Source organism: Dicentrarchus labrax, unplaced genomic scaffold, assembly GCF_905237075.1.
Source record: "Dicentrarchus labrax unplaced genomic scaffold, dlabrax2021, whole genome shotgun sequence".
Taxonomy (NCBI): Eukaryota; Metazoa; Chordata; class Actinopteri; family Moronidae; genus Dicentrarchus; species Dicentrarchus labrax.
The window spans coordinates 9,656,286-9,668,603 of record NW_026136710.1 but is presented as its reverse complement, the minus strand read 5'-3'; the positions used below and the strand labels follow the sequence as shown (position 1 = coordinate 9,668,603).

At 40.1% G+C, this 12,318-nt stretch overlaps 1 protein-coding gene across 1 annotated transcript in view; it reads right to left on the bottom strand.

Annotated features, from left to right (window-relative positions):
* eng (endoglin) overlaps positions 1–12,318 on the bottom strand; it is a 38,766-nt gene that overhangs the window by 26,299 nt on the left and 149 nt on the right. Inside the window, exon 2 of the mRNA XM_051412568.1 lies at positions 11,116–11,313. Within this exon, the coding sequence (XP_051268528.1) occupies positions 11,116–11,167 (52 nt within the window). The 5' untranslated portion in view covers positions 11,168–11,313. The remainder of the gene's footprint in view (positions 1–11,115; positions 11,314–12,318) is intronic.

Here is a 12,318-nt window from a genome sequence, read left to right as displayed (position 1 = left end):
CTTACAGTATGATGCACTTTAAACTGCCCTCAGCTGTTCTCCTGGTTGTCTGCAGCACCCTGGAGCCACAACTAACAAGGAGAGCAATAGCTCCCATCTGGTAACTTCACATGTCCAGAGTCTGTTTGCTCTTTCTTTCGTAACCCTCCAGGGCATTCAAAAAAAAGATAGTAAAAGGAGACTAGGAGATTAGTTAACCAAATCACAGACATCCGTTTTCCGCATGTATTCAATTGTGCATAGCACCATTAAGACATCACCACTACTGTGACCATTTTAGGGCATCTCAGGATCAGCTTGGCATTAACTATGTCCTGCTTCCATCAGTCTATTAGGCCTACTTTCTTAAGTTTAGCTCAACATGCTGCTTCAGCTCACTTTGCTAAAAGTTGTCAGTTTCGGTTTATCAGCTTTACATTCAACCTGTCAGCATTAGGTGTAGGTAGGCCAGTGCATGTTAAGTTTATGTGCTTTATGCAAATATGTTATCATGCTGACATTAGCATGTTAGCAAAAGTGTGAACTATGCGTAGTAGAGTCTTATGGATGTGGAGATTAGCCTCACAAAGTAGAGTTTAGATTGATAAAGTAGAGTCCGGTAAAGAGCTGAGCCTTATAAATTGAGCTTGAGATATACGTAACATCTTAATTTTGTTGTTTTGATTACAGTCATTTCCATTGCTTGATGGACAGTCAACTCAAATATTTATAGACTATAGCTACCCTTACCAACAATATCCCAATTTAGGACTCTAGATGTGCGCATTAAAGTTTTTTCTCCATTGTTTTAAGATTTAGATTAAAATACTGTAAAAATATAATTAATTCAGGTTGGCAACCTGAACTTCCTAAATTAAGTTTCACTGTCTATAATTAGCCACCATAGCTGCACTGAGACTAGTAGCTGTGCTTGGAAGTTACTGGAGAGTTTCAGGTGATTTATCTTTATTAGGGATTAAAGTAGGCCTTCGCAGGGCTGACATCCTGTATTCTTCCTTTGTCTGCTTCTTTTTGTCAGAAGTGTTTGAACACAAGAGCAGTAAGTCCAGACAGCAACTGTGACTGCTACTACACAAAACTTTTCAAAGAACTTTAACAATTGTGAAACAGGACTATTCTCTTACTGTCAAATCATCACACCATTTGCATTCATGAATGCAAAAAAAGAAAATGTATATTTCAAAATCGGGTGCACCACATGACATTAAATTGTTACGAATGCTCTAGGAAAGAAGTTCCCATGATGTGGGCGCCCATAACAGTATTAGCAAGGCCAAAAAGGCATCATAAAGTTTGTGAGCAGTATACTCAGAGCTCCATCCCACAAGCATTGCATTATGCTAACAGCCCATAATCCAACTTTAGGGAAGCATTCACTGTGTTGTTTCACACTATGTTAACATTATGGTGATAAGAAAAAATGAGTCTGTTCCAACCCATCCTGTGAAGCAAAGTGGAATGGGTTTTATCTTAGTGCGAGTGGAGAGAAAGTGGAGAGCTGCAAGTCGAAAACCCAGAGAGGCTGAGGAGTGAAGTGATGACAGAACACCTTAGGCGAGAATGAAAATTGTTGTCACCTCTCCACTATTTACATGAGCGATAACTCACCATACATGCAACTTATATATGACGAATGAGACCAAAATAATTGAAAAGTCACATGATGTGTCCGTCAAATGGTACACTGTGACTCCTGATTGTCTGTAACTGCACAAAAAGTAGAAGTACATGTAGAACACATATCTGATTGACTTGATTATCACTTCTTGTTTTGAACATATTCTGTAGTGTTAGTAGAAATCAGAGGAAACAAGAAGTCACTTCTTGGGGGGAAAAAAAAAGGGCATTTCTTCAAAAAGCTACTAAAGTTTATTTCTTCCTACTTAGAAGTTCAATTTGATGGATTCAGAGTTCCTCAAATTGAAAAAAATGTTGCTGACATGTTTTGCAGTAATTTGCTGAGGTTATGTGTTCCATATTTTCAGTGTTTTACAGGACATTTACAGATGGTATATTTGGTGGAAGTAGGGGATGAGGCTTGCTGTTGTCTGTGCGGTGCTGTTTATGTTAGCTAGCTACTTCTGCCAGTAAATTAAAGATCTCAAGAGGTGCCTGTCCATCTGTAACACTGTTGCCTCAACTTTGAGCATCCGTGCTGTGCCAACATCGCAGAGTACTGACAGGCAGTGGCAAGCCCTTGAATTTTAAATTTGTATCACACCTTAACTAAATGTTGATTTAGATTCAAGGGATTGAGTACCTGCGGCCCAATAACTGGCTGCCTTTTCACTCATCCTGAGCAAGCAAGCGGGCAGGCTTGATTTCATGCCCTGTCTTTCACGCCTTCCCTCATTGTAAGTCACTGTGGAAAAGAGCGTCAACTACTTGCCTAGAGTTTAGATGGAAAAGGAAGACTCTTAGAACTTGAAACTACAGTGCATGGCTGCATTTAAAAGAAAGATAGTGGGAGAAAACAAACAGAAGGGGAAACCCTGACAGCAGACACCGTCAAGACCAACTGTCTCCCTTGGTCCCTCGGGGTAGAGTAAACTGTTTGTGTCCAGGGTCGGACGACGGAGTCATGATGGGGAAGGGGGAGGGAGGGGTCAGCGGTCCTATCAGAGTTAGTTGGAGAGGGAAAGGGGAGCTTCAAGGCTGGCTCAAGTCTCTGGACTCCACATACACACACACCTATTGTCCCGGCGTTTCCGCAACTGCAGATTGAGGCCTGACCATCCACAGGAAGGTAAACAAGCTCTTATCAGTGCTCTGCAGGGGCCTGCACTGTCCCCTGGCCTACACACATACATCCATACTACACATTACACACTCCATACAGCACACAAGCTTCCTGACCATCTCACCTCCCCTCTCCTGAACTCCTGAAATTCTATCAAAAAAAAAAAAATTGCTGATTAGTCTTGTCAGTTTAACGGCTTAAGACATTTCATGTGTGTGCCTGTGTGCCAAGTCCTGCGCCCAATGTTTGCTGGAGAGGAACTGAGGATGTGATAGCGGGTCTGGAGACAGCCTGTCTTCACACTAGCTATGTTTACACCTCTGGGAGCCATTCGTCCGTCGTCTCATCGTTGTCGGAAGCCAGCGGAACAACAAGTCCAACTGTGGCGTATGGAAGGTCTATGGCTCACTTCCTCCGTTGTTCACTCGCTCACTTTATGGCCCGTCTGCTGCTAGTAATTAGTCATTCCATATTTTTTCATCCAGATATTTGATCGTATGGATTGTGGATTCTTTGTAAGCAAGCTGCAGCTGCAGGCATGAAAAATGTACCATAATTTTTAGGTTGATGCTCATATACATGTATACTCTCAGGTGATCTGTTATATTCCAGGCACCATCAGTTACCGGGTGTAGTGCGTCTTTTCCATTCACTTATGTGGTTCGTTTTTTCCGCCAATAAACTGAAAGAGAACTAGCAAAACACAATTAATCATCTAAGTGTTAATTGGTGGATAGACAGACTAATTTAGCAAGTTTCATGCTAACTGCGAGCAACCAAAACAGATTGAAGCGTTAGAGATTCATTGCACAGTGGTTGCTCCCAATCATTCAAGATTAATGTAGCTTTGCACAACATATGCTTGGTGTAGAACCAACAGAGATTAGCCCGTTTTTCTTGACTGATTTTTGCCAGTAAATATTAATGCTTTCCGATATGAGGGCGGCATACTAATGAAGGCTCTGTTATTTTTTTAACATATTCAAAGTGAGTGAAGTCAAAGGTACAACGCATGATCCAAGTGTAAACAAAAGAGTTGACGAACCACCCAAGTGTAATATACAGGATCATAGAAGCTATCATAATGGATTGACAGCTCTTTTAATACTCCCACACCAGACAAGCACCAAATATTGCTTTCTGAAGCTGTTGAAGTTTGTTGACATCAGTAAAAGAAGCCTGTTTTGTATTATGAAAAAACAAAAGCAACAAAATTTGTTTCTCTGTAGTTCAAAGTCTACAATTACATGCATAAAGATTCCTTTAAATTTAGATGGTTACAAAAGCCTTACTGGGCCTCTAGGAACATCAGTGGTTTTCAATTGTCTCATAGAGAGATCTATGAGATGCGTCAAATTTATGATTTCATTTTCACCATTTAACTAATGGAAGTGTCTGGACTAGGGAGAGTTGTTTGACAAGTGTGATTTTATTCCCTCCAGCGTCTGTGAAAAGATTATTAAGTATCCCGAGTTTGACTGTTGGATATGTTGTAGTTACAGCATATGAGCAGATTAAAATAATCTGTCAGATGTCTCAAGGCTCTTTCTTTGACTCACACATTCTACTTGCTGACATATCACAGAAATACAAGCAAAATGAAAAATCCAGTGTCCAAATCCAGTGAGGATTCTCTCATCACATCAAACATACACACATGCATCACAAACACACACAGTCAGACATCAGAGAGAGAGATTTCAGCTCTCTAAATACAGATTGACTGGTGAAGCACCTGAATCAACAGGAAAACTACCCACCCAGTGCTTGAATCAAGAGGTTCTGCTATTATACAACACTGAACTGCACAGCGCACATTGCAAAGCACTGACCACTTTAGAAATCAGGGTATGACTATGCAGAAAGATAACATGTTCTCTTACGGAAAGTAAAGTAACTGCATTAACATTTACTCTTAGAGGTTTTGTTGCAATTTCCTTTAGACCTTTAGGAGCGAAGAGTTCGAAGTGAAGGCTCTTTGTTCGTGCAAAAACATGACATGAAGCATTTTAGCTGAGAACATTTTGTTCATAGCTACTCTGCCAGGGACAGATTAAGTGGCTGATTCTGCTCTGCATAACAGTACCCTCATTAATTAAAGCCGGTAGTGAATAGAGTTTTAGTGAAATGAAGACATATGATGTAAAATACTTTCTTGTTTGAAACCTTACCAGAAGTTTCTTTCACCCTATTTTGAGCAGCCTTGACTGAAAAGTCATAGGTGAGGCAGCTGACCCACCCAGAGTTGTCCCTCCAAATTCTGTCCTAATATACAGGTACATTTCCTGTGTTTGTGCAGACCCCAGGGTTGACCCTGTGCAGACAGACCTACAGATAAGAGTACATAATGCCATGGCTTATCTGCGCAGACAGCAGGCATGTTGACATGGGCACAAGGGGTCGCCATGCTGACGAGGCATTTATCTCACCCACTACTAATGAGGCATTCAGTGCTCATGCAACTGCATAGTGAAAAAGCATTGGGCTGGAGGGCAAAAGATATTTTAGTCATAAACTTTCTGTACTTAAAATTAATACTAAAGCAAGAGTGCCATTTAGAATAAGAGGAACCCAGTTATGTAACGCGGAGGTGAAGATCAGACACTATATACAGTTTTACAGGGTTATCGTTTTGAGATTTTCAACCAGAAATACATGTTGTTCTTTTTTACTGCACGAGAACACTGTTTAACACAACTTGAAAAAAAAACAGGGTCCTCTCGTGGCAAGGACAGCCTAAAATGAGTTTCCGGTAATAGAAAGTGCAACAAGAAATTGGAAGATAGCACAAAAGAGCTGCTGAGTGTGCTGCAGAGTCCTTCTGAGTAATCAAAATAATAATAAGAAGAAGACTGATACTAGAGATTGCAGGATTTTCACCTATTTTTTTTATTATTATTCAAAACAAATGATTATTTCCCAGATCCCAGAAAGCCAAACAAATTCCCCCTTCAATCATATATCGTGCATATCCCCACTCAAGCTCAATCAATTAGCCTTTTTTTCTTTTTTTCTTTTAGGATTCCTCAAATATCATAATATATATGCCACATCGCATGCTAGAACCATCTTGATAAACAGTCAAGTGTTAGCTAGTGAAAATCATGTGGGAACAAACAGAGGAGAGGAACACAGCGTTAGTGAGGCTCACACTGCATTCTGTATTCAAACAGAGGAAAAGCAAGGCAGTCAGAAATGGATTGTTATTTGGGAGGGGCATAACATTGGAGGAGATTGAAATCGGTCTGAGGCAGCGACAAGTGGTCGCGTCTCCCTGCCACCCAGTCTGACTGCAGGCTGCGCCGGCTCACTACAGTAAAACAGGGGAAGTGGACTGTTTTGACTCTCAACGCCATTTTTAACATGACGTTTTTTTCTTTTCTTTTCCTTTTTTTTTGCCTTCTGCTTATTTTACTACAGCATGCCTTCCGAGAAACCTTTGTCATCTCTTTCTAACTTTTTTAATCCCTCATTAACGAATTTACTTGTTAGTTTAGATTATTTCTTCTTTTTCTTTTGTGTAATTACTTATAGTCTTTGATTTTCACTTTCTTTAACCTATCATTTAACTGGGTCTCCATATCTCCCTAGTTTTATCTCTGTCTTGTCCTTTTTCCTATCTTTCTGTTTTTTTTTAATCCCCTATTTACTTCTCTTTTCCCACATCTTTCCTCTGAACCACTTATCTGCTCTTTGATAGTCACATACATTTGACCCCCCACTCCCTTACTGTCTCCATGAATCAGTCTTTATGAATTCTGTTATCTCTGTTTGTCTGTCCGTCTGTCTCGCTCTCTTTCCCTCTTTAAGATTCAGTTTCAGACAGCCCTCCCCTCCTCCTCCAGTGGCTCGCTAATCACTTTTGTGCTTTTCCTTCAGCCCGTGGAGGGAGACTCTGGGGTAGACAGAAATGCAGCAGGAGGTCTGGCAGTTAACATCATGATGCCTGGCTCCCACTGGGAAATTTGATGCAGCAGGGGGCATATTCAACACTACTTCCCTGCCAGGAAATGCCGGGCACACAGTGGATAAAATCGCTAAATACAAAGACTGCAGCCAGATGCATAGATAATTGTTAATGTGTGCAACTGCTGCAGCTTAAGTGGTAGCGGTTATTGTGCTCGCCATTATAAAGTGATCTAGAAATAAACATTTGAAAATCTTCTCCTATGGAGGTGCTATACAGCTATCTCTCTAAGCACTTGCACAGACAAAAATCAGAGAATGTCCATTTCTTGAAGTCCTTTTAAGGCACATTAGCCTAGCAAAGGTATGAAAAATACATGCACATATGTGATTCTAGGATTTAAGACCCTTTCTACCCTTAAAAACCACTGACTTTAGACCTGAAGATCAGCTTACTGAGAAAATAACCACGATGATGTCATCAGGGATAGCTCACCTTGGAATTTATAACAGAAAGCCTGTATATAATACACTGAGGGTACATGGTTTGTCAAACACAGGTGCTTACCAGAAGGTCTTATAAAAGACATTGTCAAGTTGCATTACAGGAATGTTAGGCATTTTTAGAGCTTGAAACATAAAAACTAAAAGTCAGAATATCTCATCCTCTGCGGCTCCAATTTTGAATCTTCCTTTATTCCTTTTTTAATCTGTCCCCCAACTATGGGGAATACTTAATCGCTGCAATAATCCTTCCAGTGATATGTACAAATGTATTTAGAAGTAAATTAGGTACATTGCACTGTCTGAGGCAGATGTTATCACATCCATGTGGTGCCAAATTAAATAAATCTGTTAAATGCCTTTAAACAACACAGAAAGTGTTGCAACTGCCTAGTAGCAGTACGTAAACAGACTGAAATAAACGAGATTAACAAAAGAGTAACGTCCACACAAATAAATGAAAAAAGGCAATACAGTTAGAAGCCCAGGAGAAAAGGTAATCCTTTAGTGTTTTATTAAAGAGGAAGGACTATGACCAAACATGAGGGAGAATGAATTCCACTACTGCAAAGGCATCACCGCCTGTATGATCTTGGCACAAACAAATACCCCCAGTTAAATGACTAAAGGGATTTAGATGAATTGTGGCACCATAGGTGCTCAGAGTAAACCCGTAGGCTGAACCATGTAAGGCCCTCAAAACAAACAGCAACATTTTAAAAAACAATTAACCTCACAGGGAGGCAGTGTGGTGAGACTAAGACCAGTGTGATGTTGTCTTTTTTATTGGAGCCTGACAGAAGCCTGTCCTGAGATTACAGATGAGCTGTTAACAAGAAAGAGAGACTTGACTGATCCAAACATGTATGGAATTTTATTAATCTAGGTGTAAGGCGAAAGCAGAGGTGGTCGATTCTAGGTTTGAAAAAGAGCTGATGAAAACATAATCTTTTTGTCAAATTTCAGGGTTAAATTAAGAGTTGTGTCTCGGTTCTTCAGTGAGTCTTACGATCATGTATCTGATGGGCTTAACATCATAAAGACAGTTTTACACTGATTTCACTAGAAAAGGTTTTGAACCATCCAGCATTTCCCAATAAGTCTTTTACTTTTGCAGGATTGGTCAGGTTGTTTAAAAGGCACAAGTTTACAGTACTGATTTTTCTGTTGGCATTAGAGCAACTAAAGTCATGGACTTATTATATTACTGACAAACTATTGCCAAATAACGTGACTGTGTTGAAACTACCACCAATTCCTTGATTAGTCAGCCAGTCATCACCCTGCATCTGTCCAAAAATTAATAAATGTATGACACAGGCCAGAGGGTGGCTCCAAGGAAGAATTAAGTTTCAGTTTCAGGAAATGAAGTGGATAAGTAAGTACATGAGCCTCAGACTTAGTCCTGGAAATCATCCTGTGGCTTTACTGAATCACTTTGCAAGGTTATAGATCCATCATATATTATGTATTTTGATATCTATACAGTAGATATGGCCATGGAGTGTTTGGCTTACTTTAACTGTGAGCATAATAGCTTCTGTGCATTCAAGTCATGACATCACAAAAAGATTTATTAAGGCTGATATCAAGGAGCTGACAGAAGGTCAAACATATAAAAATTTCAATAAAGCTAAAGCAAAACTGAGCTCAAGTAAAACACCATATACCCACACCTGCAACTGGCCAAGGGTGTCATGGGATTTGTTGCAGACTGCAGGCTATTTTTGATTTACTTTTTCTGTGTTTACTTCTTATTTCAAGGAACTTTCACATCGTGTCTGTTCCCACAGTGGCATGCAGCTGGCGAGGATGCTATTAAAAAAAACAGGACTCAAATCACAGTGAATATATGGGTGCTGTTTTATTTTGCAGCACCTTATTCAGTCTGGAAATGTGCAAATATGATTTCGCACTGAGTATACTGCTGGCCTCAGTGTGTCACACTCGATGCTTGTGCTTCATTCGTTCAACGACACCACAGTACTGAGCCCAAGAGACAACGTCAGAGAAAATGACAAATTAATACGACAATACTGGACTATATAATGACGAATAAACAACGCCTGAGATGGAGGAACTCATACATGCCACACCAATGTTTTGATTAATGATTCAACATTGGGTACACAGGGTCAGGGGTGAGTAGCCCTGCTGTCTGAGAATAGGGCCACAGCTCCCTCTGGGTATTCTCCTTAAGCTGCTGTAGCAGATACAAAAAATAAGAGGAAGAGAAACAGAAAGTCTGTGGAACCTCTTTCAACAAAGAAAAAAAAATGATAGCAAATTCAGGACTATGTGTCACAGGGGCAATTAAGGCTGAGCGAAACGGCTCCTTACAGACTCCACCAGCAGACAGTGAGACTGGTCCCCTGCGGTGCAAGCTGCATGAGGTCAACTCTCCGCAAGTCTGCCAGTTGGCCAAAAAATACCTCTGTATCTCTGCCACCAGCACCCCTGCTGAGAGGGTGTTTAGCACTTGTGGCAATATTGTGATTTGTCATACAGTAGGTCAGCACTGTAGCCAGATTCAGTGAACAGGCTTGGTTTTCTGGCACACACTCTTTTAACAGTGATGTATGCTAGCCAGGGCCATTTTGCCTTATTTAAAAAGCTTCTTGGAAATGCCAGTTTATTTTTCTGATGCATGATTATAGGCACAGAGTAAGAAAAGGGGTATTTGGCTCGGAACTGTCTGTTTCACCTTCAAGTGCAGTTTTGAAAAATGAATGCAGACAACCGAATTTGTCTGACAGTTCATCTTAAAAAAAATTCATAACAGCAGGGTGCATCATGCTGTCTCTGATGGCATTTAGAGTCTGAAGGAAAGTTTACTTTACATGTACACTCAGCAATCAAAAAGATGTTTGAAACAGAGTTTTTATTTAGTACTTTCTGATAGTGGGCACAGTCTGTCTTTATCTATAAAGTATAACTACGATATTCATAGGGTTAAAAAGACCAATTAATGTCTAACAGATTTAAAGCTATCTATCTGTAACTATCTTCTATTTGGAAAAAACTATACTTTTAACTAAAACTGCCTAACATGCTGCATTTTAGATACTGATCTTTTTAAAGCAGACCAGTAGATTTGGATATTTGCACAAAAACAATCAAATAATAAATGATTTAGTATTGTTTTATTCATTGAAAACCATGTGGTCACTGCAAATGCCAGGTTGCTGCGAGGAAGTGAGACCTAAACACCCCGAAGCAGTAATGCAGAGCATTGGTAAGAGTGTGAAGCTGGATTATGGCCTGAGGGCACAGGGAGGTTTTCAGCTCCCTTTGCCACCTTGTATGGATTACAGGTTTGAATTTGATATGGGCAGCCACAGGCAGCCAGTGGAGGGAGTGTGTTTGAGGGGGCCAACGGAGGAGTGTCACATAAAATCAATGAGCGCTCCACATGATTTTCTTGTTTCTTGTGTGTGGACTAAATTATTTTTTATCCCTAAAACCTGAAAGACTACACAAACAAATGCTTCCCAAGATGACTCACTGATTTAATAGTCTGAATGCCATTTGGAGTTACATATGTTTTGAACTTAGCTCTTGTGTTATGATAAAATATTGCATGCTGTATAATCTTGCTGTAAGGATAAACTACTGCTCAGGCAAAAGGACTTCACAACAACAATTTTGTACATAACCTCTCTTCACAGACCGGTTGTAAAAACCTGATTTAGCGTGCAAGAGAAAAACACATCAGAGCATAAAATATTATTTTATGTCTACAGAATGAAATCATTGCAAAACACAGGACAGGAAAGGATTAATATCTGCCTTTGAACTTCAGGCTGACAGGAATATCCCCTAGAGGCTCAAAATCCACTAAATCCAGTGACATATGGTTTGTTGTTTTAAGGTTATACACTTGTCAATAAATGCAAGATTCAGCAAAAAAAAAAAAAAAAAAGATCTAAATGATGATTATATTGAATATCCACTGGTAGACTTACCAGAGGCTGCAGCAGTGATGCACAGAAGCAGGGCAAACACATGACCCTCCATCTCTGCTAAGATTTGTGTTTGAGGTGATGGTTGAAGATGAGTCTGAGTCTCTGTGGAGCGAAGGCACTCGGGCAGTGGTTGAAGTGTCCTTGTCTAGCGGGAAGGCAGCATATGACCGTGGCAGCGGAAGAGCAGACAATTCCAGTCTTCAAAGGTTGACAGGTCAGGGGGGGGGAGACACCAGCAATCAGTGAGATGTTATGGTTGATAAAAGAGGATGTGACCAACCGGCCAACCTCATGCGTGTCAATCTCATACTAAAACATGTATTGTATTCCAAATCTGTTTTCGGTTCTGTCAAGACTGTGTCATGGAAAGGTTATAACACAAACACATTCTCTGAAGCCAAAAAACTATACATTCAAACAGAACTGTTGATGGTTAATATATATATTAAAAGTGCAGTTTATGAGAGAGACCTTATGAGATTGTTATGAGAAGTTTCTAGCAGCAAAAATAAATGAGGACACAAAGGAGCATCGGTCATTTACACACCCTATTCAACACTTAGATGTTGCTTCAATGTCTTAAATTCCATCAGTGGGATGACAGGATTTTCCTCCTGAGAAAATCCCACAATATTTCTGCCCGTCTTCCTGGTGCACAATGAGGGTCTGAACCCAGGGGTTATCTGGTGGTCACTAACTTCTGGCCCGACTGTTTCAGGAAACACTACTGCATCGCTTTCTTTAAATAATACCACAATGCCGAGATCAGATAAGAAGGAGACTGCTCTTGTTATATGATTCATATAGAGGCAAAAGGAAGAGCCTGTGTAAACTGTTTATGCACTTCCAAGGGGAAACAAAAAACGTTATTTCCCCGGACCTCTTACAGTAAGAGAAACACGTCTTTAACTAAGCAACATAATTACTAAAAAAGTGTACCTAAGAAGTCCACAAATAACATTAATAAACCAGTGACAATGAGATTAATGAGGCAAAAGATCCCTTAGATAGACTATCCGCTTTTATGGTAATAACTCCTTGTTTTTACAGCTCTAATATTTAGCACTTTCTACAGTTATCTGACCTCTGCATTTCAAAGCAGACATAAAACGGACTGGTCGAGGAGGAAAGAGTGTGGTTAAATTACTGCGCTCCAGGCTACCAGGGAAATAAACCAGACCGCACATCCCCAAGGAGAGTGAA